General features: G+C 41.6%; 1 protein-coding gene across 8 annotated transcripts in view; it reads right to left on the reverse strand.

Moving 5' to 3' along the window:
- neo1a (neogenin 1a) overlaps positions 1-27,864 on the reverse strand; it is a 152,997-nt gene that overhangs the window by 89,986 nt on the left and 35,147 nt on the right. For all 8 annotated transcript variants that reach the window (XM_041935118.1, XM_041935142.1, XM_041935100.1 and 5 more), the window contains exon 2: positions 9,947-10,270. In XM_041935118.1, the coding sequence (XP_041791052.1) occupies positions 9,947-10,270 (324 nt within the window). The remainder of the gene's footprint in view (positions 1-9,946; positions 10,271-27,864) is intronic.

The following is a 27,864-nucleotide window of genomic DNA, read 5'->3' on the forward strand; positions in this document are numbered from 1 at the left end:
TTACACACAAATCCAACCATCCCACAAACTCAGAACAGAATTAAATGGAAATGGTAAAAGTAACCTGTTTGGTAAGAGCTACATGCTGCAGTGGAAACTACTCCCCTTCAGGTCACTGGTTCTAACCTTATGTTCTGTTTAATGCAGAGCTACTCATGTAGCAGTCATGTAGTAGTTCCCTGCCAAAATAGAAGAACAGAAGCATCATTACCATGCAATTGTGCTCCGGGCCCTATAGGAAAGATTATGGAAGAATTCAGGTTCAGTTGTGTAGCAGTGAATTGCTCATGGCTTGATTGTGAAGTATTTCGAGTTGCAGATGATGCATGTGTGCATGGTTCCTAATTTTGACTTGCTGGATCCAACACCATGCAGGCTTGATGTTATGTCCTGATTGTTCATCCCACTCGATTGACGTACTTATAACACCACATTTGAAAAAACGTCAAATTTACTGCATCGTTTTAGTGACATCTGGCATTAAGTTCAGTCTCAGGAGGCTTTGACATACATTAAAAGTAAATCCCACATATGTAGCTGTTCAGAAATACTTTACTGATGCCCAAGGGGAAATTGGGTCACGTTATGGGGGCAATTCAAAATTGCATGAGACCCCAAAATTATGCTACTCACGTACAAGTAGATATTTAAGAGTAGATGGAAGCAAGGCAAGCTGATTAACATGGCATGCTAGCAGTCTCATTCTCACCACCATGATTCAATCCTTCGGTCTGAACCGAAAATGAGAGCGTTTAAGGGAAATCTCAGAGGCTGTGTACGCCATCAGCAGTGAAAAATCATCAGTGGTGTACGGACGCCTCACATATCTTTGGAGATGCACTGTGTACGGTTGTGGATAAAGTTCCAGTAGTGGGGGAGTTAAGGAGCAGGATGGGGAGCTGTGAGCTCGAAAACAGACAAGGAGAGCGAGTTGGGGAAGTCATTAAGCACAAAGAGTTTATCTTAATCTGCTGACTCCAACAGTCAATTATCACTCTCATTAGAGCACAGTGATTGCACCAGCCAAAGTAGAGTGCAAAAACAGGATGAAAATGGTCTAAGTTCAATTGGACAGTACACTTTAATTTGAAAATCTAAATGCAGCTCCACTGTAGTGAAGAAAATGTCCCCAGGTATTTGGAGCTTTTCCAAACAGTTGTTGGGCAGTAGCACATAATCTGGCAGAGGCACAGTTACAAAAGAAAACCTCTGAAGATGTGTTTGCATTACATGTAACAGTGTTTAAGTGCCCCTCCACTCAAAATTGTGTTTTTCTTCTTGTTCCTGCAGTTGAATGTTTGAGCTTCAGGGAGCAGGATGATGTATGCGCAGTGTTTGACACTGGAAGGCTGTTTTCACATTCATTATTGAAAAGAGTAAATTTTCTCTGTGTTCAATAAAGATTTGATTTTAAGAGGCGGGCCCACAAGCACAATTTGTGACAAATAGTGTTGGAGTGAATCCTGGTCCAATTTTCAGTATAAACAAGTGTGATGCGGACACCTGAAGCCTCTAGTGCACAAACACAGAGAATGGAGTTTACATTTAAGCAGGTGACATCTTGTATCCAGCAGTTAAACGTGTTGAGTAAAAAAATATTTGCATATTCATATATTCTACATTTTTAATGAGCAAGAAGGAGTAGGTGCGAAATTTAGATTTTTTTTCTGCAAAAACCATATCAGACACACATTTGACCATGTTATCGTATGGCTTTATACGTGGATGGAGGGAATCTTTAAATAATTAATTTATTGGGAAATTTCCTGTCTCCATACACTAAGCAGGTATATCAATAAGTTACATGCGGGTATGATATGGCTTGTCTTTGGTCTTACAGGGCAAAAATTGGCTATTTCTGCCACTCGGGGCCATAAATTTAGCTATTACTATAGGAAAAGATAATTGCACATGAGTGTAGGGGACAATTTTTACATTAACCTTTAACATGGTGACCAAATAAAGATATTAAATACTATGAAGTTACACATCGTCCACCATGAATTTCTAATGTAAAAACAACACTGCAGAGCCCATCTACAGGAGAAAATAAGAGGGAAAAAAAAGGAAAAAAAACCTGCACATGTGCATCAAATCATGATTTTCATGATTTTAATGAAGACATTGTTGTTTACACATAGACTGATATTAATAGTCAAACATGGGTTGTAACCCTGTTTCATGCCAAATATCACTCGCTCAGTGTTGTAAGGGCAACAAAGGCACAAATTTAAAAACTAACCGCCAATGTTGAAGCTTGCACTCATTAACAACTTTTAATTTCCGATGAGAATAGAGCTCATGTTGAAAAATGACGTGTCATATACCGTAGAGGAATTCTAGAAACATACAAAGACAGTTCGACATGTGGATATACATTCCCACGCACGCACACACATAAACACACACAGCAGGCACTGAGGTGTCTGGAGAGTAGAGATAGGGCTGTCTCTATCAGCCTCTACACCTACCCAGAGGACCTAATCAGTCAGTGAATACAGGTAAAATGGAGGCTGTCATCTACCTCCAGCCCAACAGACTCCCTACCGACACTTCTTTCCTGCTGCTATCCTCCTAAGAGAAAAAGAGATGGATCTTCCTCTACAGCTCCATCCACAACCAAGATTTCCTACATCATATTTCCTCAGCTGTTGTGTTGGCGAGACCTGGTCCTGTCTCCTTTACAGTCTCATCTCTGCGGCGGGCTATAACAGCTCAAAAATGCACTGGGTTTTTTATCTTTATTAACAGCATTTAGGTGTTTTTTTCTTTTTCATTTCTTGTGCTCCAAGGGTAGCTGAATGTTTTCATTTTTCAGCCCAGCATATGATTAATGCACCTCAGTAAAAAATGCAAGTTTGCAACAGTCTCTCCCCTCTGCTTCACCTACAGCCTCTCCCATCTTGTCGCTTCCATCCTTCCTCACATGTGCCAGAGACGGGTGGAAATCAGAGTAATGGAACACCATTGTGACCCTGACCCTGCTTCCGGGTCAGAGCCATTCGTCATGGCAACGACCCGGCACTCAGCAGCAAAGCAACACATAATTGGTCATAAGGGAAGCACCTGGACCTGGAAATGTGCACACTGACATGGGCTTGGCTACGGCAATGTCTGCACTAAGGTGCATATTGTACAGCTTACACGTACACATGTTTTGTTTTTCAAACATAGCTGTTTCTATGTGTTTTGGCCTTTTGTCCAAACACAAACACAGATTTAGGTCACTGAAAACAGACCTTTGGGAAAACTCTTTCCAAGGTAAAGATATTTAGAAACTCTGTTTGGAGTGTTGACTTGTAGGCAGGGAAAAATGCCTGTTCTCTGTTCATGTAAGGCAATTAGCAGCCAGACTACTGCCTGTGATGAACACACCTTGCTTTTGGACAAGACCTGGTCAAAACTGTAGTAGCAGGTAACCTACCAGTGAGAGCTTTTTTTCCAGGCTTCTGATTGGGCGGCATGGCTTAAGGGTTAGGATCATGTTACCACCTATTGGTTTGGCATGCTCTTGACAGCGTTTCAATTGTCGGTTTGCGTTTTCATATGGATATAGACATTTAAAAAAAAAAAAAGTGTTTGTGTGGATTGGGATTTTTCTTCTTTTTTTGAGAGGGAAGGAGGAAAAACTCGGCTTAAAAAAAAAAATACCCATAGACGTGTGGACTAGGGCCTACATCTAAAAACTCGGTTTACATCTGGATGCTACCAAGAATCTATGCTGGCATGTTGGTGTTATTTTTGAAAAGTTCTCTGTCCACAATGAAACGGCAGCCTTATAAATGGAAGGTTTCCTTTTTCTAGTTTTAACTGGCAAACAACAAATCAATTATTACAGCCTGTGGGCCAGACAGCTTGGTTACTCAACTCGGTCTCAGCAAGTTAAACCCCCATTCAGTCATCTCCTACCTCACTTATATTGTGTGGTTTTATCACAACGTAGCCATTTCTTGGTTGTTTCAGTTGGCACACAACTGATAAAGTATAATAAAGTATAATGCAGTGATTTCTTCACAGCTGATAAGTGGGACCTGTCACCCAAGTCGGGTAATAACGACTGTGATGCTGCAGTGGGATGGTTGATCAAATCACTATTTTACCCTCATGAGGCTGTCTTGACAGCTTCAATATAAATGAAGATCAGAGACACCTGTATTGTGTGACAGGCTGCATAGCATTAAAAATACAGTATGGCAACATTATTCCACAGCATCACACTGTGTTTAAGGAGACATATGTCATCATTTTAAAACATATTTACTCCATCCAAACTGCAACAACAAGTGAGAGGAGTTTCCAGATTAAAGTGAAGACGGGGTTTTGTGCAAGTTTTTTTGGGATGCGTAAAATGTCTATTCTAGATGGAAAGTGAAAAGTGATGGGAAAAGATTTGTTTTTTACATTTTGCCAGCATGTTATAGACTTTGTCAAGAGTCACATGCACACACAAACAAAAGATTTAATTTCTAAGAGGAAAACAAAGACATGGTTGATGTGTTTCTTTCTAGGGGTTCCTTGGAGAATGAAGGACATGTTTTTTTGTTGTTTTTGAGATTTATTACTGTTTGTTTGCCATTTTGGCGCTTTATGACTTGGATGCAACCACTGTGGAACTGCAAAATGGGAGAGTGTAATTGTGTGTGCATGTGTGTGTGCCAGTGGGAGTGTTGGGACAGGAGATAGTCTGATGGCTGAAAGGATAATAAAGAGAAAGTGGAGGGCTGAGGGTGGTAGTAAAGAAGGCAAAAAGAAAGGACAGGAGGTTGATTAAGTGAAAGAAAGGATAAAGAGGGCAACTCAGAGGAGAAAGAGTGAGAAATGAAAGAGTGCAGTATTAGTAGCAGTACTAGCTGTAGTGTTCTTTGGGTATTGTGAGAAGATACATTGAACAAGGCATGCTGGATAAATGCACCATTCAGTGAGTGGTTCAACATCATCTGATTGGGCTCTGTCTACGTAGTATGTTGTATGTATGTAGTATGTAGTCAGAACTAGATCAGCCTTTGAGAACAGTTTTTTTGTTTGCCCTTATCTCTGCATGTGTGTTTTAATCAGAGTGAGCTTAGTACACTTAAACAAGGTGACATGGACTTGGTGCACAAAGTAAACTGGTTGTTTTTGGATTTCAGGTTAAGGTAGAAAATCTGAAGACGGAGTGTTTATACAGCTATATGAATCATATGTTTCACAAAGTGGTGAACCTCGCTCCACCCTTGCTTGTGAACGACTGAGCCTTTCAAGGATGCCCCTTTCATACCCAATCATGATACTATCATTCGAAATACTCTTAAACTTAAATTTCAACTGGCTATTAAAGGAATCCCAAGATTGCTGGTTCTGGTCAACTATATGAGCAGCAGACTGGAATACTCTTTCTAATCCGACAAACCAGGAGATAAAGTGTGTCAGTGCATGTGACTATATATAGCTATGGTCACGAAGTAGGGACATGACACAGGTAAGATGGAATAAACATTAGAAACACCCTGTAATATAATACAAGACAATTCAACAGCACAATGAACAACATGACCTCCTGACTCAATCCTAACAAAAAACTGCTAATGATGAGCTGCATCTTGAAGGTCCATGAAGGTAGAATATATCGCACAGATTAAATGAGCAAAACATATGACACACGCCACGCATTGTTTATGTATGAGTTTGTCAAGGCAAAGAAGAGCGATGCAAGCCTCATCAGTCTTCCTCAGAAGGACCTAAGAGTGACTGCTAGTGCTTAAATAATATCACTGTTCCAAATTATTTAAATGTAAAAGTTTTTGCATTCAAATAATATCCAATTATACACTTAGACTGCAAATGATAACTGTGTAGGGCATGTCAGACTACTTATGCATTCACGTTTAGGTTCTCTTGCAGCATTTCCATTTCCTTCATCTCAGTCACTAAAAGAAGAATCCAATTAGTGAGGCTGAATGTGCAGTCATGCTAAAAGAGCCACACATAAAGCAGCATTTACAGAAAATCTTGCTAACCATGGCAACCTCAGTGCATGTGGACCGTTCTGATGCTTTATCCCCACTAAATGTCTTCATCCACGTTTGTTGACATCCATTTTATGTTGTCAAAACATAGCTGATTATTCACATTATACAAAGATGTCAACTTAATTAATCAACTGTATGTCCTATAAAGTGCCTCCGACAATATCACAAAGGGCTATCCATGCAATAGTGACGCAATCATCCTTTTTCACATTTTCAAGCTGTCATGTCCTTGGGGATACAAACCCCCCCTCAAAAAAAAAAACAGATTAAAATACATCAAAAAAGGGATTAAAGAATCTGCCAACGCCCCTAAATCCTTCAAAGGGCGTCCAACTCTATCAAAGGATGAGCATGCTTAAATATGAGGCGACACACATGACACATCAAGAGTGCTGGTGTTCAGTTTATAATTTCTACAACTGTGGGGAGGAAGAAATTAGATTTCAGTGAAAAGTGATATCAAAGCAAAGTGATAAGTGGCTTTGGTTATCTTTATATACCACAATAGCCTATAGGTGAGAGAGGAAGAGAGAGAAAAACACAAGAAAAACAGAGAGGAGCTGATAGGGCGGAAAGAGAAAAACTAAAACAAAACGCTGATCTATTTTAATTGTCTCAGCTACATATGGAGAGGTCGGGAACGAAACAAAACAAAGGGACTGCAAGACAGAGGAGTGAGGGAGAAAGGGGCGAAATGAATTCTCCATTTTCTCATTTGGGGGTTTCCATGTTAAGTGGTAGTGAGGTGGGGCTCACCTCAAGCAATTCTTTAAGAGTTCAAAGCGTGCCGGTGGGAGGAGGGACGGGTGTGTGGGAGAACGGCAGACAGTTAAGATGGGATTTCTCATTACTCGCGTCTCGCTCTGTGTCCTGGCTATCACTGCTGTATTCCGCTTGCTCGCTCGCTGCCCTATAATTTTTCTCCCCCTCCTTTTCTCTTACAGAGACTCAAAGTGAATACATAAGATTGGGCCCCACTAGACCCCCCCCCCCCCCTTTTTTCTTCGTCTGCTTGTGGTTCCCCAGTATCTGACTGTGCACACACAGGCTAAAACACACACAGGCAGAATGTATGACAAAGCAAGAGAAAAGAGGGAACACAAGGCAAAGAGAGATGTTACCATGTGCACATGAGGTGACTTCAAAGCTTGGCAATATGGAAAATAATAAATGTCCTAACAACCACAATGTCTAATTTAAATAATGCTTTACAGGAGTACATAGCGTGTGTGAGAGTGTGTGATCACAAAGCATGAAAATAAAATAATCTCATTAGACCGCATAGTAAAGGAAAGTCAATTATTTCAAAAATAATTCTATCTTGAGAAATTTGACGCTGGACAGCACTAATGATTACGTTTTCATAATTGATTGTTCTATCATTAATATTTTAATGATAAGCTTTTCTGCTACTTAATTGCATATTAAGTTTATGTAAAAAAATAATCACAAATGTGCCAGCAAGTTACAGTCACAGTGGTGTCTGGGGCTGCAACTAACGATTATGTGAACTAAGGATTCAATAGCTGATTATTTTCTGGATTAATCAGTTTGTTTATAAAACAGCAGAAAACACTAAACAGTTAAAGAGGTGACCTCTTCAAAGGTCTTGTTTTGGCCGACCAACAGTCCAAACACAAAGACATTATATTTACTATAATGTGCAGTCCAGAAAAGTCTCACATTTGAAAACCTGGAACCATCAAATTAATGTCAGCTTTGCTACAATAATCACTAGATTGAGTAATGGATTGTCAAAATAGTTGCCATTGCTCCTTTCCTACTCACTGAATCGTGAATTAGTGATTCTAAAAATGTTGTGTGCATATATAAACACCAGGAGAGAGCAGGAGCCTGGTAGGGCAAAGAGGTGTAGCTGTTGTTGATGTTGATGATGATGATGTGTGGAAGTGGAGGTGTTTCCTTGAGAAGAATGAGCCGCACGTCTCCTCGCAATCAATCCCTGATATTACCTCGGTATTTGTCAGATATGCTCTCTGCCACGCTAGCCACCCGTGACTCATTCCGTCATTACATCTGAGAGGTCACGCCCACTCCGCCCCCGCCTGCACCATCGTTCCTAGGTCTGATGGCGGTCTAAATGGCTTGCTCTCTCTACACTGCAATTAACCTTTTTTATTGGCCACCTGCCAGCCAGCTGGAGATACATCAGTGGTTGTGCATGCGTGTGTATGTAGAACCATAAATGCAATAGCGTAATGAGTTCAACACTTGTGTGTGTGTGTGTATGCATACGCACAATGGTTAAAGCTTTCACATCTGTGAATTTCCATGTGAAAAGTGTGTCAGCGTGTGAGTCTGTGTCTATAACAGCTGACGGATTTCACCTGCTCCCCTCTTCAAGTAGAAATTGATTGAATCTAACATCCCATCATGGTTGACCCAGGCAGATCCCACTGGCTGTGAGGCTGTCTGATAGCAGAACTCTTCTTGGCACAGGAACCAACAAGTCTCCTCCCATTATACATTGATGTGACAAGTATTGATGAAGCTGGGATGCATTGTCTCGTGTCCAGCTATGGTTGAAAAGAGTCGAAGATGCACATACATATGCACATGGACTAGCATTTACTCATTTACTGTAGTGTACACTGGCAATGAACCTGCTTTTGATTAAGGGCAGGAAAATTGCCATGGTGACAATGGGGTCTATGATCACTACTATCACATTAATTTGTGTGAAGAATGGAAATGGCAAAAGCATGTGTTAATACAAAGTACATCATCTGTACATTAGATCAAGCACATATTCCCTTTTCTATTGCCGCTGGATCAGCAATACGTGAGGCAGCTGTAGCAAGGAAACAAATTAATATGTAATCTCCTGGGTCTTTCAAATGCTAGAAACCTTCACTGAAATTCTAAGCGTCTCATTATGTCTTTAAATACTAGACTGTAGCCTTATAAAGTGCCATCTCTCACGCACTCTCATCAAAGCTGGACCACTGGTGTCTAAAGTACCGCAGATGAATACAGAGACCTTTTTTTTGGCCATTCGCTACTGAAGCACTTTGTACCTACTGTATACTTTTCAGTTTTGTCAAACAATGAGTGCCTGAGAGATCACAATGCACATGCAGCTAGACAATTGAACTCTTTGAGGAAGGAAGGAAAAATCTTCACTATCTCTCCAAAGGTAATATACTGCGCCATTAACCTGTAATTCAAAGGCCTATAAAAAGAAGCAGAATCACACTCAGACAGTGACTTCAAACAGGCACTCAGTATCTGAGAGGCTTATACTGTACTATCCCATTGTCAACAAGAGGCCTCTCTCGAGCGTCTTAAAATCTGGCAGAGCACTGCTGAGCAGAAAGCACACAGTAACGGCATTCTGTGGCTCCTCCAGCAGCAAATTGAATTTCGGGGCACGACTTGACACAAAACACCTAATAATCCCACGTCACTTGCTGTTCCCAAACTGAACAAGGTCACATTGTAGGACTAGTAATGAAAAAAAAAACAGACCCTTATACAAGCATTCATCCAGTAGGGCAATGCATTCAGGCTCCAGCGAGGTGAAGGAATTTACAGAAAAGAAAGTACAAATGGCTCAGCAATTCAAGGACAAAAAACAATCAGCACGGAAAAACAACTAAAGAACCTTTCCACACCTACAGATGTCATGTGGCTGTGCATTTGAAGAACAGTCATGGAGTAGTAAACATTTCATGGTTAAAGAAAGACATCCTTTAATAGTCGTAATAGTCTTTGTCTTGCATTGTTAAATTGAAAATGTAAAAATGTTGAATGTAAGAATGAGAATATGTGACAAAGACTGTGAGGTGTTCAATTGCTCTTTTAATGGTATTTGTTTAATCTATGTGTTATTTATGCTTTATGCATTTTACACACCAGTGTTCAGGGAGTACAGAAATCTATCAATTAATTAGATTGATAAGTCTGGCGGCCCTTACCTGCTACAGAGAGACGGGCTGTGCGGCTGGAAATGGATCCCAGGTTATCGATAGTGGCAACACACTGATAGGTTCCCTCATCAGGCTTATTGTGCTTAGAGTGGACCACGTGGGTGAAGAACAGAGAGCCATCGGGAAGTACGTGTCGTCTCTCGTCTGAAACTAGGCTCATGAAGGTGCCGTCTTTCTTCCACTCTATGCGTGCCGTCGTAGCTGCGTCGCTGTGGGCCGAGCAGTTGAGCAGTGCCGAGTTCCCCCGAATGGCCAGTGTGTCCTGGGGCTCCACTGTAAACCAGAAGGGGCTGAAGGGCTGCGCTGCTGAACCTGTAACACGAGAGAGGGAAGAACACAGATCTTAGCTGGATGCTCTACACAGACACTATGTTGTGTTTAGAACGGGACCACTTAGGCCTGAGCAGCGACAAGCAATAAAACAAATGAGATTCTTGCTGCTGTCAAACGACTGATCAGTTTCATGGCCACCGCAGCTGATGCCAATGCTGATATTATTGATTTTATTGCAATACCAGCATGTGCCTGCTTAACATCACTGGTGGATGTGTAAATTTGAGGCTTGCTGCATATGCTATCATCTGAAAAGCTTCATCATGACCTGTTGTGACGTATGACTGAACATGAGCACAGTCTTTGTGAATGCTGTAACAGACAAGCAAATTACTGTTAAACATTTGTGTTTTTACTTATTTTTAGGATTCCAGAGAGCCTGTAAAATACTATCACCCTGGACTACAGTACTACTGTAGCTGCTTTTTGACTTCAACCACATGACAAGTGACTGCCAAATTGCATCTCCTCAGACGTCATTAACTTCAATGGCAAGTTTCAAGAGTCACTCAAACGAAATGTGCTGGTGGCTAAAATGAAAGGACGCTATAGGAGTCCAAGTGCCCCAAACACTCAATGAAATGTTTCCAAAGCAAAACATCTTTTTGTTCATTCTATCTTTTCAGCCACTGTGCCGGAGTCTAACCCAGAGATTCCAAGAAGCTTTTCATTATGAAACCACAAGCCCCACTGGAATTGGACGAGAGGAACTGACAAATTTAACCCAGTCTAGCCTCTCTGGCAAGTTAATATCACGTCTTGCTTTATTATAAGTAGAGAGTGCAGTGAAGGAGTAAACACTTTGGAACGCGGCTGCCATTTCCTTCCTTGAGCATAAATGGTAACGTCGCACTGACATGGATAGTGCCAAAGTCAGAGTAAGTGCAATTGCTTTGCATTTGTCCTCATCCATTATTCAAGCGCTCCCACCCTAAGAGTCACACAGTGGTATTGTTTAGATAAATAACACCAATTATCAGTTCTGCAGGGATGGAGGGAGAGCTAGAAAAATAATTAAGAGGGTATGAAGGTATTTTAATAATGCAGCGAATGGAGTGAAATAAGTGTCTGAATGTTAAATGCAGTTTAAAATATGCCTGCTCTCTTCCAAGGAAATGGCAAGTCTCCAGGGGAGAGCGAGTGCAGAAAGAGACAGAAAGAGGAAGACAGAAAAGGAGAGAGAGGGGGGGATAGAGAGGGAGAGAAATGCTATGTCAATGGTTCAGCTATTTAACTACTAGGAGGTAATTTCTCTACCTTGCGGCACCAAGTCCCTCGTGTGAGATCCAAAGAGAGAAGCAATGTAATATGTGGTCCATTACGGTGGCAATATGGCTGCTTGTCCTCAGTGCACTTAGTTCTTTTGAAAGCACAAACAATTACAGAAAATGGCTGAATGGAATAGATATTTTCCACTTTCATATTAGGGAATAAAGGTAAGACAACACAGCACTCCATCTATGCAGTGCAATTGTCTCCACACTTATTCACACTAAAAACTAGAATAGAGAAAGAAGTGCCCTCCTTATGGACAGCATTGAACCATAGCCACTCAACTGATGCAGCAAGACAAGATTGATTAAGTACGGTCCCTTCACCATAGACAAAAAAATTAGAAACATATCTCTGTTGTTGGTTGACGGCTTACTTATATCCTCTTACAGCTGTTCGAGTGTCATTTTTACATGTTTAAACTGGTAACTTTCAAATGAGAACGCAATGTGCAGCTACAGATTGGATGCAAGTAAAGCATATTTTCAGGATGCCAAAACTTAACTAGACCTGCTGATGCAAAGACAGCACGGCAGGAAGTGCTCATACATACAATATTTTATTTTGAAAATCCCTTCAGGCAGAAGTGGGTGTGAGGTTCAAGTGAATAAACAGAAGTATTAAAATGTACCATGACCTAAGCTAGTACAACACATTTCAACTCTTAGCAGTAAGTGAGTGGTTTTAAATTTGACTGACGTAAGCAGCTGATTTCAGGAAATCGATGGATTCAGAGCAGCCTACTGTACATATTGGGCAGAATGTGACAACACCAGCAAATGTATTTTACTGATGGTGCACATGACAGATGGAGAGAGACCAGAGTGGAGTAGCAGTGGGGGGAATTTGTCAGTCCGGCAGACCAGAGCCACCATAGCATGCTTAATCATCTCTGCTGTACGCGGCTGGAACAGTGGGTGTGTGGGTTGGGCAGAGCTTCCAGGCTCGAGCCTGGCTCTTTTCCAGTCAAAAGACCATCTTCAGCCGCTCTCTATCTGAGGGGAAAACTGAATGGGCTTGAAGGTCCTGCAGCATCCTATCAGAGCCAAAACAGTCGCCTTCAGCAGCTTTTTATCCCTATCGAAGGAGCAGTAGGGGGGGGCTTAGCTTCAGCTCTACTGTCGAACAAAATGGCGAACCATCTGCTTTCAGTTGCAGAGACAACATCCACAGTCAGCAGAGCAGGGCAGGGGCAGGAGAAAAAGAAGGGACTGGAGATGGGGCTAAGCCAGGGGGATGTGGGGTTGATGCCAAGCTAAGGGGCTGGTTTGAGAAATAAACTTACAACACTTTTTAACAACTTCACAATATCTCCACCTGGGATCATTTCCCTAAAAATCTCAACACCACCAATACCAGCAGTCAAACTGCAGATAAACACACTCGCCAACAGGCAAGAAAGGAAAACAATGATGCCACGGGCAGTGGCCAAAGTGCAGGCTAAACAAATATTTTGATGAAAAACCATCAGATGCCAAAAGGGATCCACAGCTTCCAAATTGTTGACCATTCTATGTATTCCACTCCTTGTATTTTTATTTCCATTATTTGTAGCTTGTAGAGAAACTTCAAATCGGAAAGAACAGTTTTGGCAGGCCTAAGACAGGCTTTAATTGTGAGGTCAAGAAAAAGTTTGCTTTTGGCAACTAACAAGGTTGAGAGTTGCAGGCTTGGAAAAACCCTCTAATGAACACCTATAGAAGAAGCTGCATTCTTTGATGTATTCTGAAGTGTTCATTGACAGAAAGCTCAACAGAGCATATTTTCCCCATACATCATTAAAGTACAGGAAAAAAATCTAACCAAGCCTCACTGAAACAGAACACAATAAAAGGAAGGAGATGAGATGAATTTTACAACAATGGGGAATTCTGTCTCTTGCATAGAAACTTTCTTGTCTTGTAATGTATTCATTAATAATATGCATGGGACCAGACGGCTGTCAAATCTTTTATGGAGTAACACAAAGTACACCAGAATAAAATTAATTTTCCCTTAAATGTTTCTTACAGTTGCAATGCATAACACACACACATTTCTATGTCAGAATGTATTAGTACTGAAACACTGCAGGCTTTTAACAACACAGCTGCAGAGTTTAAGAAGGAAGGTGGTGTCAGAAACCACATTACAGTGTGGGAAGTCTAATCTATTCGGGCCCAGCAGTGTGGGAGCCCCCGTTTGTCTTTGAAAAATAGGAACCGCCACACCGGGCGACCAGAGAACCAGTGAGAGGAGAGCAAGGGGCTTGAAAATGAGGTTGTCTGCTTGATAAGTATGGGCTGTTACCTCTGTCCCAAATCCACTTTGCTCAGCAGTCATAAAAGGTTTGGGAGCCCAGCTTATGGTGGTGGGCTGATATGCTGCCTGTTCTCTCCCTCCCGGTTTCTCCCTCGCTCTCAGATGAGAGACAGAATGGAGACATGGAGCTGGTGCTGTATTTCCCATCTTGAGCAAGCGTTGAAAGCATATTTTGAGATGTTACGGGGGCTCACTGTCAAGGTGAGGTATGTGTGAACTTAAATAACGTCTTCACAAAACAGAAACCTGCGAAAAATGGATAACTCACTTGTGCAACATGTATTCTATGACAAGGATGAATTTTTCTGTACAGACCCGAGCACGGTTTACAATTCCTGCAGCAAAGAACATAGTCTCTCAGTGCTAGATGTAATATTCCAGAAAAGTCAGTAAAGAGGAGAGGGTCAGGGTCTGCTCTCCACACAAAGACCCCCTGTTCTCTCCTATTCTACCCTTGGCTCAGCATGAAGCCTCCTCCCTCATTGACCCACCGTCTGAGAGCAGCCATATTGACTACCCTCCTTATTGAGCCGCTCTTGAGGCAGAGCAGACCACTCACAACAGAGGCCCTTCTGTGGCTTAGATTTAGGGACAAGCAAATCCTGGACATCTTGAAAAGTAAACACACTTGACATTTACAACCACTGGAAAATGATAATTACACTTTAAAAGGCTAAAGAGTGACATGGATATTATTTTTTATTATCACGTAGGAAATACGATTTTCACACTCTTGGCTCTGAATTCCTTTTGTCTAATGTGTCACTGGATCTGTGAGCTGTAAGACCTTTACAAGAAAACAAGCTGAGAGTACAAAATCATTAAAGCACATCAAGGATGAAAGGAAACCTTCCACGTAGGTAAAGATAGAGGCGGGGGGTTGGCAATTTGTAATGAACCTGAGCACTTCATTCGCAGAGCTGCTGCCTCTCTGTTATTTCCATCCCTCCACTGTTTGTCCTTCCACCCTCAGCATCAGGGTCGCTTTAATGATACTAATGGAAATAGCTGTTTCTGCTTCTCTCCCACACTGTCCCTCGCTGCTTTTTCATCTTTCTGCCTCGATTCTGTGTCTTTCTCTGCAGAATCCTTCATCTCCCTTCTGAAGCCCATCTGTCAGTATGAAACACCTCAGGGAAATAATAATGATCTTGAGACCAAATGTGGAGGGAGAAGGTGTCTTTAAAAGAACAGGAGAAGGAGCTGCAGCTAACTTGTTTTATTTGAGGTATGTATCTATTTAGGGACAAAAAGAAAAAGTGTCCTTTTCCAATCAAAGGACAAGTACAGAGGTCCCCTCAAGGATTCTATTATAGAGTGGTTGCAGTTTAGGTGACTAGCTTACTTCCTTTCATTTTGTTAAAACTGACACTTGAGCACTTGACTTAAAATGAATCAAAGGAGTGAAGATTTGAGTGGAGAGGCCGATTTCATTGTCAGGTAACAGAAAAGAAGGCAAAAGAGGGCATATTCATTAAGACATATTAGTGTTTTTGATGCTATGAATGACATTCATCTTTTAAAATTAGTCTTGAAAACTGTTGGGGTTCACACATCTGAGAAAAAACTAAACACCAGCTGGAAGGATAAAGACTAAAGGCAAACTGAAAGTTAAGAGTCACAATGGCAAACTGAAGTAAAGGAGAGATTGGATAACAGAAAAGTGCATCTCTTTTTCCACTTTTTTCTCAATTTGTAACAGATATTTGTCTGAGTTAGTGTGGCCGCTCAAGTATTCTTTTAACAGTTGATGCCAGGAACAATGGCTGACATGCTTGAGGGAGATAGCTATGATCTGGGATACCACAACCCGCTGATTCTGGTATTCTCAGCGTTCCCCACAGCAGTTGATGAAATGAGGGGTTAAGGCCAAGCCATAAAGGGATGGACAAAATGATTGGGGCGCCTAGCGCACACTGGCTGTCCTGCGCTGGCACCCACTCAGCTGGCAGATTAAAAGAGGAAAGGATCCAATTTTTTTCAGCTCACAGTTCTCTGTCATCCTGTCTGCTCACTGCCATTGTAAAACTCTGGAGGCCCGGAGAAAACATGACAGGGTCACAGGCGGGGCTGAGTCACTGCAACAACATCAGCTTTGGTTTCATTGAATACTGCCAGAAAATGTTATTCTAATACAAATGTCAGTCTCTCTTTAAATCAGATGCAGATACATCCTACACAAATGATTTGCTGGTTAATAGGATTAGCAAATGCATTGAGTGCAAGTGTCCGGCAAAATATTCAACTTACAACCATGACCAATGTGTAAAATTGCAGACAACAGGAACTTTCATTTATTGCGCTCTTACTATTTAGTTATGGTAATACACAATACAAAAAGAATAATTAACATATACCTGATCCCTCTTTCACAATAACCACACACACTGACGCAGGACTCTTGCTGCAGCCCCTACCAACGTTCAACGTACCAGAATCAAAACTGTAACTGTTACTGTGAGGGTGGAAACCAAACATATTCAGCGCTACGCTCTTTTTGACTGTTGTTCAGACAAAATAAGCAATGAGCCTCATTTTCAATTCTAAAAGCCTAAGATGGGCATTTGTCATTGTTTAATGCATTTTATTGGCTAAACGAATTGAAAAATTGATCATTTAACCCTCCTATTGTCTTCGGGTCAATTTTGACCCGTTTTCAAGTGTTTGCATATCATATAGTAGATGGGAAGACAATACGAGGGTTTTAAAGCACTGTACAAATAAATGTTAGTTGAAGGACTGGGCTAAACGAGAGCAGTGACCTACAAAGTCTAGACAAAACAATTTTTTTTAGGTCAAAAGCCATGACAGGAGATTACAATTAGAGGGCTTGTTTGGGTATTTGGTGAATTGGACCACTTTTCTTATTTAAGCTTAGTCAGTCAAAATCATAAATGCTTTTTTAAATGTCTCTGCATGCATTTCTAAAAGTATCCTGAATGTTGAGCAGACAAATGGCTCATCTGAAAAGCAGTGAAATGGCCCTTCACTGTTGAGAGATTCATGCTTTGCAGTCATTAGCATGGCATAAATGTTTCATTAACGTTTATGCGATTACATTTGGAACCAATGTTTGCAAAATGTGCACATTTGAATTCCTCTGATGTGGCTTTACACATAAAAAGGTTATACATATAATCAAAATGTTTGCTTAATAATGAATTTAGTGACTTTAAAATAAAAAAGTCTTAATAAACTTGATCCTACTGACACCTAGTAATTGGGCTTTGTAGGCTACTGTCACTACTCAACTTCAAATTAAAACTGCCTTAACGTAAGGGTGTCCATGCATTTGTTCTACTAAGTAATAGGAAAAATGGTACAACATTCCACATTACAAAAAGCAAGGTATCATCTATATACTGCATGCAACACAATGCAAAACATAAAATAAAAAATGATTCAAGAAAAATGTTCAATTACTAACCCACAGCTGTAGAAAACCCCACTTAATGGTGGGAGACTTTAACAGTCATGTAAATTAACAAATTAGAAAATACACAAAGTAAGGACCACTAAACTGTGTGGAAAAATTACACTCATTGTGGAAGGAAAAATTACACTGGCTCGGATATTTTATTATTTTCAGTGTAACTAAGTATGAATACATGCACAAGCCAAAACAGGGAAAACAGCTCTGGAAGAGTGGAATGCCAGACAGAGCTTCCAACAGATGAGTGTGTCTGAGAGGAAGACAGAGGTCCACGAGGGACTGGGTAGACGGAAAAACCTCTCTCACCTCCCCTGGTTGTGATAATTAACCAGCACTGATTGAGGCTCAAATTCCCCCTCTTATCAGACTCCCCACGGGCTCTCGTTGAAGGATTGGCCCGCTGAGACGACAGCACCACAGACGCACATGCAGTGAGAGCTGGATTAGAGATGGTGCGTGGGTACAGTGTGAGAGAACGTCAAAAACACTGCCTCACGGTGAATAATTGGAAAGTAAAATAGCCAGAAACAGCATGTTTCTTGGGCTAAAGGGGTACCCACAGAGCAGTCAGACTAAAGGTTAAAACCATCACTTAATGTCAGTATTTGAGAATTGGGCTAACCTTTTCTGCTCGTTGGAGAAAGCCGACTAAAAATCTTACTATGGCAGCAGATGTCATTATCTGCTGTTTGTGAGCAAAATGCTCTTTAAAATGAGCTCTCTAGCAAACCATCAGGTGCTGAGACAAACTATGCACTTAAGACACCGCTGGGCAACAACACACAACATGACTCAGCTTTAACTAGGAAATGCGTTTCAAAGGCATTGTTTGTTATATTTGTTGAAATTCTCAAACTCGAGCTAGCTGCTCTTTAGCACGTAAGAAAGTAAGAGGTCTCACTCTGCCACCAGTTCCCATGACCACAAATTTCACGATCTGTAACAATTTTTAACTTTTTGTTAACATGGATTTTATAAAATTGCTATCAGTAGAGTTCAGGAATCTGTATCGAAATCAAGCTACAGGTAGCCAAAATTTTCAATGATATCCAGCCCTAGTTGTCTTTCATGTGAGTGAGACATGAGGTAGTTGGACACAATTAGCTATGACAATGATGCAATGCACTTCAGGATGGGATTTTTCAGTTGGATACTTCTAAGATCTAGTTAACTTCAACACTAGCAACCCCAGCTTTGAGAAAAGGGGAAATACAAATCTCCTTTTGACACCATCATTCAAATAAAACAGTATGTGGGAGCAGAAATTTCAAACTCGGACGCTCAGAGTACTGCTTGATGAGCTAGGATGTGGAATATCAGTATACAAGAAAATGGCGCACCTCACCATGTATTGTATTGTGACACGAATATGTTACAAATACCGAAATCTACTCAAGACTCGGTGAAGAAGTTTCTAGTTAGCTCTGCCTTGTATGGATGGGTTATTCCATATGGTCATAAAATCAGTGAGCAGTGGGCAAACATGGCCAGGAAGTAGTCGACATACTGGGCAGATTGAGTCGAGTTCCTCCTTTCTCCATGAACAACAACAGATGAGATAGTCATCTGAGACAGGAAAGCACATTTATCTTGCCACCCACCAGCTCCACCCCGTCCCCACTAACCCTGATACTAAAGAAAATCATGTGGCTGTAATGAGATATGCTATAGATTTTTTAATGAAACACAATATTGCATTTTCTTGCCCCTGGTTTTTTGCTATCACACTCACTCACGCAAACACATACACACACAGAGGAAAGGAAATCAATATAATCCAGTATGCCTTGCAAAGTCAAACACCCAGCAATTTATCAGCATTGGCTTTCAAAGTCTGGGTCTTTGCCTATTTCGTCCTTGACTGCTGTCATTTTGTCATTTTTGTGCTTTTTTTTTTCATATGAGAAAGGGTTGCGTACAGTACAATTTCCCACACAGTGTGGTCACAGTTAAGTGCAGCATTTGGTATGAAGAGCTGGGGATTAAAGTGCAGTGCGCATGGGAAAAGTCTAGTACAGGTCACATACAGCCATTCAGTTGATCACAGTCTCTGGCTCAGGCTCCTTTGAGCGGTCAAGTGTAGCCAATCTGACTCTGATAAGCTTGCTGCCAATTACAAGCCCCACACAAAAACATTTCAAACCATCTCAATTTCTCCCCTTGTTAAGATAAGTATCTGCATGCAAATTCTGCTAATTGCAACAAGAAAGCTGAGTCACCCCCTTTCAAATTCTCAATGAACATTTAAAGACTATTACACTGGTTAATTATTGTCACAGAAACATAAATACTACAATTATTTTCCTTTGAAAAAGAAAGAAAATCCCTAAAGTTCTTGACACAGTGTCCAACCGGTATCATCTCCTTCACAAACGACTCAACATCAGAGTGCCTGCCTTTAACCTAGAACAAACACCAGCACCTCTTAAAAACAGACTTATATAAGCAGTATATACATATATGCAGGGCTTCTCATCCTTTGCTCTTTTTTGTTCTTTTCAGAGCAAGTTGTTTGTGGCTTCAAAGTGGTCGGCAAGGAGGTGCTGTTAGCGGGCTGCTGATAAAAGAGCAGCCAGTCGCTGCATGTTCACAGCAATTTTGAGGAAACCATTTAACACTGAAGCACAGGAGAGATCAAAGCCTTCAAGCCAACACTGGGAGGGAGACTCAATTACTATTTTACTTGAAACCGGATGTTACCCCTCCAAAAATAACTTAAAATAACTCTCGACAAAATATCCAGGGGTTCAGGAGGGACGCAATCTGAAGACAGTAGAGTAATAATGGTGGTGTTAAGTGTGGTTACAAGGGTCAAGTGTTTGCACCAGGGGCATAGTTAAATTACAAAATGAAGAGGCTGTGTGAAGCATAAAGGGAGGTCTCTTGGATATTATTACTGTAGTGTACAAGACTGTCGAGCTCCCTTTGAAGTCATAAAAGCATCTGTTTTCTCTGGAAAGAAGCACTTTATTTGTAACAAAAGTACACTTGAATCACCTCCTAGGCATAGGCCAATTCCCCGGTCAGTCCACAGATATTTCAGCTGCCAAGCAAAAAGACCTTTAAACCACAGCAAATTACTGACCAAAACTTGGGTTAAACAGATAGCAAAGTAGACGAAAAGACATACCCTGGATTTGCCACGTTGACTTTGTTTCCAATTTAGAGTTTGAATCTCACGTAACCTCTTTTTCTGTTCATGTTTCCCGTCAGTACTCATATTTGAAACGTATTCTGGAACAACTTTTTAAAACCAAAGGGCTGATGCTGTGCAGTTTGCCAGACAGACTAACTGGTGTTAAGTTAGTACATAAAACTCTGCAGAGCTCAACTCAGTTAAGAACAGAGTGACTGGAGGTATTTGTGTTGATGCCATCTGCTGATTCTCTCCTTCCCTCCTTCTTTTTCCATCGTTCCTTTGGGACCGTCTGCTGTTTCATTCAGCAGGTCTCGCTTTTCGTACATTCATTTTCATACAGCTCATCCGCTTCTGTTCAATCATTACACTTCTTTGTTTGCACCTTTGTTCCACTGCAACCGCCGTTTCTCCTCTTCATGCTCCACCACCGAGTGTGAGGCCTATGCCAGTCTCTAAGGGTGTAACTACAACAAAAGAGCTTGGAGGATGTTGTTGTGCTGGTGGCATGAATAGTAGGTGAAGTATGGCATGAATATCACCCATTAACAAAGCATCGCATCACCACACATCCTCACAAAAACTGCATTCTTGGTCACAGGGACTGATTTTGACATAAATACATGCATGTGACCTGTGTTGATACCCATTTCACACCGCAGCATGAAAGGCCCTTCCTTTCTTTTTCCTGCTCAACAGAGGCTGAACACTCATTATGGAGCGAGCTTATCTCTGCTCTCAGTCCTGTCGGCTCGGACAGCAGGAGCTGCCCAGGCTGTTGCGGATGCTAATGCGGATCATATTGCAGGTGAGGAAGAGGCGCAGTGATGTGGCAACAAGACAGAGTAATGGGTTTTTTGTTGTGCAGTCAAGACATCAGGAAAAAAATCCAGCAGGACACAGCAAGGTGAATGTCACTCACTGCGCGTTTGTGCGTGCATCTCGAGAGAGAAAAAATCGTCTCATTTGTTTACAAAGAGAATTATGGCTGTGTGGCCTCAATCAGCCGGGCTTAGATAAGGCCTGAATGAAAAAAGAGCCTTGTGTCCCGGCAGCCACAAAAGGACGGAGTAACTCAATCACAGTGGGTATCATTTCTCACTGCCCAATCATTTTCCAACAACATCACGGCATACAATATATGGCGCGCTTTCATTCTTAAACCTGCACTATCTCTATTTGCAGCCAAAAGGTTTTTGATGACACGATATTAAAAAGTAAAACCAGCAACTGGATTCAGCCGAAAATGTCAGAAATGACTGCATGTCTTAGTGGAGTTCTTGAGATTAGAAATCAAAGGCAGAGTAGAAGTAGCTATCACTTGTAGTTGATACTCATTCATATGTTTATTCAGAGCTCAATGTTCATTTGGGAAGTGAATACTGGTTTTGCAAAAGAAACCAGTTTGACTAACTAGCTGTAACTGCTTTAGATGCATTTATGCTTTAAGATACTGCTCACAACCATGGGTTTGAGAGTTTGTGTTTTGAAGACTTCTGAGTGAAAGTAACAGAAAGACATTACTTGTTTTCTCTGTGGTGGCTCATTGGCTTGCAGCAATTATACCATATTATCAGAATCAATTTGGCAGTCCTCAACCGACAAAACAGTGCTATCTGTGCAACTGCTGGTGCGTCTCAGCAAGTTAGATAGATGAATCCTATTTCCTGTACACTGACGGACTGTATCTTCGCTCTATTGTGTGTGTGTGTGTGTGTGTGTGTGTGTGTGTGTGTGTGTGTGTGTCTAATAAACCACAAAGCAAGAGTCTAGCCCATCAAAGGGAGTCCCCCTCACCCTCCCACCTTTCTGTCTGTATCTCTGTCCCTCTCACAATAAAAACACAGGAAGCAGAGACCATGAGCACTTGACACAGACTTGTGCTGTGGCAGATTTGATCAGAGCGCAGCTGAAATTCCCTCTTAAGTGTCAGCCAAGGTGTGTAAACAGACAACCACTGACCATGACCGGCTCGTGTGCAAGTGTTTACAGTATATCATAAGCAGACGTAATCTCTTCTAGGTCAGTCTTCTCAGAGCCCCCCATCCTCATTTCTGAGGAAAACTGCATCACCAATAAGGCTTGGGTGAAGTTTCATCACTATTGGCTCAAATGTGGCAGTAAAATCTGCTTACTGGCTTACATATTAAGCTCACTTATCAATCTTATCAGTGAGGCTTGTATCAAAGAAGCATCAATAAAAGATGAGAGGATTATGTATTTAATATGCTACATATAGCTTATGTGATATAGCGGTCATAAATAATTCACTGGGAGGTATTGGATAAGGGCCTGTGCATCGACACACTTTTCTGTCATGTTGAGGATCACTTGACAGTCTTCTCCTAAATGACAACTGCACACTGATATCAGTTGTGAAAACTTTATCGAGAACAGACTTTGAAGTTTGGATGCATTGTGTGTATTCAGCTCTTGGTATTGACCCAGTCAGGGCTCACAAACAACAACACATCCCTCCCCACACAACAGTGTTTCTCAATAATTTCTTCCCTACAATCCTGACGTATAATGAGGTATGTTTCTGTAAGTGTGTGTGTGTGTCTGCCTGCCTGTGTATCCAAGTCTCAGCCACACCAAGCTGTTGAGTAAATAAGTGGCTGAGTGGCAGCAAGTGATGAGCAGTAATGATTTGTGTGCAGTGCAGTCTTTCCCCCTGAGAGTTTCATGCACACCCCACACCACACTAAGACGAGAGCTGAAACCATAGGGGCACTCTGGCCCTGAACCCATCTAATCCTCGACACAAGAGTAAGGCCCCCGTGTGTGTGCAAGTGTGTGTGTGTGTATGTGTTTCATGGAGCATGCAGCAGCACCCCATGAATGTATAAATATACAAGTAGCTGCTGTCCCCAATCGGCTGGGTCTGTAGGTGTGTGTGGGTGGGTGTGTGTGTGCGTGCCTGTGTGCGTGTGTGTGTGTGTGTGTGTGAATGAATATATGCCAGGTTGACAGGTTAAATAGAGAACATATCGGGAACATATCTGTTGCAGTTATGCAGATCAGTCATTAAAAACAACGACCAACACAGATAAACTGTAAACTACAGTAAGAGATATTAATGGCAATTATGTTAAATTTAGGGTAAAGTTCATCCGCAGCTGATGGAACGATGTAGGCTACACTGCAATAGCAAACAAAGAGTCAATTTACATCCAGACTGCAGTCCCTTCCAGTCTAATCTTTCCTGATCAAACAATTTACCTTCTTTGCTGGCTGCGAGAAGCAATGCTACAGTACGTGAGACTTTAAGCTCTAGGAAAATAAAAATACTATTAGTCACCACAAATAGTTTTCATATTTAATAGCCTCTCTCAACCAGAGTGCTTCTCACTGGGTTCCCTTGTCCGCTCCATCACGCCTGAGTGTTTGGTTAAATTATTAATGTTGCCCTTGCAGGCTGCAGGTTAGCCAAAAGGTAGGACACTAGCATGTAGTGTGCAGGGGCCACTTCAGCCCTTGTTTACATGCTTGTGGGGATTGTGATTGAGTGTTCACCTGCTAATCACCCACAGTGATGTCAGTTGTGCTGACATGGTTGCTATGGATTTACTTGTATGCCCAAAGCATTTAATATACATACGTGTCCCTGTATATAAACACAATACAGGCGTAAATCCACATGCAGCATGCACCCAAGTGGATTGGAAATTCATGGCTTGCAAAGGTTCTGTGATTAAACCAAGCACTGCAGGAGAGCTGGAAGTGCACATGCTGAGACCAGCTGTGGTGCAGCGATACGAGGAGAGGTCTGCCCGTTGGAATTAGCTCAGAACACAGAGCATAATTATCTTCACAGGCAGGTAACAGCTCCACTCTGTGCTGCTGGTTTAGGCTCCTCAGACAAAAGTAAACAAAAGCAAAAAAGCAAATACAGAGGGAAGTGGTTTAGGAAAAAATTAAGTGGCACTATGGAGCAGTACACTGATGCATCCAAGTACACCTTTATTAGCATCTAGATTTCATTACAGTCAGACTGGGTTGAACCAGGTAGACTCATTACTTAAAAATGTAGCTACAGTTTCCAGAGCATTGTTCCTGTCTTTCAAATCTCCTCCACACTGACAACTCATCCCCCCTTAGTTCAAAATTATGATTTCACTGAGCACAAATGGACAGTTTTTTAAAAATATCTGTGTTGTACCGAGGCTAAGATAAAGGCCACACAATTTTTACAACGAAAAACACAGTACACCGATATTTGGAAACAGTTCATTGAGTTGCAACAAGAGTTATGTGTTGCTTTCTCTGTGCAGGCGAGAGCTCCATGCTGCACACAAAGAGGGAAAAAAAATGTGAATGTCAGGGCAGTGGAAAAAGGGATTTTAATGGCTTCATTTGACTCCTGACAGGACTCTGGGTTGACTCCAACTCTGCCTTTGATGGGTGGTAGGGATCCAGGGGGCACCTTTGTTCAAGCGCTTAGGCTCTGGCACTTTAGAGAAAAGTGAAACTATGAGAGTAATTTGGCCAAGCAGTGTGTGTGTGTGTTGTAAGATGGGGAGGGTGGGGGCACGGGGACTACTTTCATCCACATCCATTTGGTTTCCTGTCATGAGCACAGACAGCACAAAGGGCGAATAGACGACCCGCTCTGATGAGGGATTATGGTAATGGGCACCTAAGCAAAACGGAGGAAAGATGACTGTTGTTACTGTTACCCTAAACACGACTCGATTAACAGGATACAGAAAAGTTGAAAACCTGCAAAAATAAAAAGACAAATAGTCACAAACATCACCTGCAGGCACGAAACACTTGTTTTCAGTTCCCTACTCTTTTTGACTGCCTTAGAGCATGCCACATTTTCTGTCATATGAACCTGTTTGTACATGCCTCTGGGACTGAGATAATTAGCTCTGACGCTCAGTCTATTTTAGGTACTAGCCAAAGCGCTGGCAACTGTGCACCATCACTGCTTAATACTGTACATGAAAGGCTTGAATGAATGATGAATCTGTCCATTAGCATTGGGCTTCTGGAGTGTTACAAGATGCCTGGGTTTTGTTTTCTCCTTTTCTTTCTACATTTGCAGGGAGGGAGGAGGAGCGGCTGTCGTGTTGAAAGGCAGGGGTGATAATTGGTCCTGGCTCTTTTGATGTGCAGACAACGCCATAATCCGTCCTAATCATATTAAAGGGACCCTGCTTGGCCAGCAAGGGCCATCCAGCTATAGCCAAGATATAGGTAATACTCCTTGGCTTCAATCTGAACATGTAGTAAGACGCAACAGGCTGCCCTTCTAATTGGCTGTGATTAAGAAAACTGCCCTCTATTCTGACTCTTGGTTACTTTTAATATCCACATTACCCACAGGTGTGTTATATACATGTCTGACATCATCTTACCATTAACCTTGCAGCATTTATCTTTGTACTCAGGCAAGAAAAGATAATCAAACGAAGGACATCAATCCTAAAGGTGAAAAGCTTAATGAAAAGGTTCAAAAGAGTTCTAAGAAGTGTACAGCTTGTCATGTCAGCAGGGAGACAAAGGACTGAAACAGGAGAATGAGGCAGTCTGGGACCATGTGTCCACATCCTGGGGGCCCAGCCAGTGATCTCACTGTCCTGGGAGGCCAATATGGCATTTCCTGCCTGCACCCTGGAGCTAGGCACTGGGCAAAGGATGTGTTGTGGACATATGGCAGCAGTGTTTTCTGTTTAGCATGCTAGGGATTTTCCTATTGATTTTCATAGCAGCAAATCTTGTAAATTAGTTGTTCGTCCCACTTTCTGAGAGCAAATTACCACTTGCAATTATGTTTCATCAGCTCACAAGGGGGAGAAACATCTAACTGGCTTGATACATGTAGTTAGCAGACATGTCATGTAAATGAATTTGGACACCTGGAAGGGATTTAGACATCAAACACTGCTCTATCAGCTGTTTAAAAACTGAAACAGTACAACATTTCAACTATGAAAAGCTTGCCTTTCAAAATATAGTTGTAAATTATCAAAATTGGGTACAAAAGCTGTCTGCACATCTGTGTGCGTGTCTATAAGGAATATTACTGTAGAAGAGTCAGGGCACAGTGGAGTTAATCCTTCAGCAGCCCTAGCATGTCCCTTAACAGTGAAGCATGCAAACAAACATGCGGCCACGTGCACACACACAGGCAAGCACACACACACATGCACAGGCGCTGGCAGACAATGCATTCTTATGGTGAGAAATGATTGCTCTGGACTACAAACATTACATATGCTGTCACAGACAGTCAAGATGCAATGTCTACATTTCCATTATGCTCTTTATTCTGAGATAGGCACAGGCAGATACATACGCGGCCTTCGTAAAACACACTTACTGTCTTGACATCTTTTTCTTCTAGCAGCACCAACAAACATGTATACTGTCAATGGAGTGACTGTTAGAGTCTGGTGTAACAGGCACAAAGAGATTCTCTCTCTCTCTCTGATCCTGTGCAGGCCAACATGTTAACTAGCAGTGTACAATTACTGTTCAAGGGTTTGGAGTGTGATTGAGCACCTGGCCTCATACTCCAATCAGCATCACAACAGAGCTGCTAAAAATACCCCTTTTGCTTAATCTGAAGTGATAAAAAAGCGTATTACTTATAATAATCTTATTACAAAGGGAAATTCAGCATAGATTTTAACACAAGTAAATCTCTACAACAATTCTAATGGCAAATCTGGTTATTAGCTATTTTTAAAGAGTCGGGGGCCCATAAATAGACTGTACTGTTTATTGTATGGCTCCAATTCAGCCAAAGAGTGCCTTGGTTAAGTGCTGTACAATAAATCTTCATCAAGCTGTTGATCTGACAAGTACAAGAAGTTGCAATGTATCAGGTATAGTCAACTTCTGTCAGATGTCACATATTTTTACATCAAACACCGTAAAAAGATGCTCCTCTTCCAATCACAGTAAATCCCAGTTTGGCTGAGATAAGACATAAGAATCCATCCATCCACGTTTCTGATCCTCTGGCTCTTTTGGTTTTTAATTCCATGATTGATAACAGATTAAATTTATTATGATAATAAGGATTAATAATATAATGATATTAATTCTACGATTTTAATTAATTTACAGACAACATTTTAATTACACATGGATTAGCTTTCAATTCGCATGGGCATTGTCTGTCTCTTTTGAATCAACTACAGCTACGGCCAGTTTGTAACGTAATCTTCCAATCACACAGGCCTCACTTGTAAATGTGTGTATGCTTGTGTGTGTGTAGCTCAGAAATGGAGGAGAATGGTGGGGAGTGGTGCTCTGGCATTGTTGTAGGAATCAAATAGCGTTGCCATGGCGACCTTCTGGCAGTGGCAGCCTGTTTGCAGTAACCAGAGAGTAAAGACCCCTAGGGACCCCCCTTACCTCCCTCCCCTCACCCCTCTAGCCTCCGGCACGTTTGTGGAGGGGTCGCAGGGATCC

The sequence above is a fragment of the Chelmon rostratus genome, chromosome 1 (assembly GCF_017976325.1).
Source record: "Chelmon rostratus isolate fCheRos1 chromosome 1, fCheRos1.pri, whole genome shotgun sequence".
Classification (NCBI taxonomy): domain Eukaryota; kingdom Metazoa; phylum Chordata; class Actinopteri; order Chaetodontiformes; family Chaetodontidae; genus Chelmon; species Chelmon rostratus.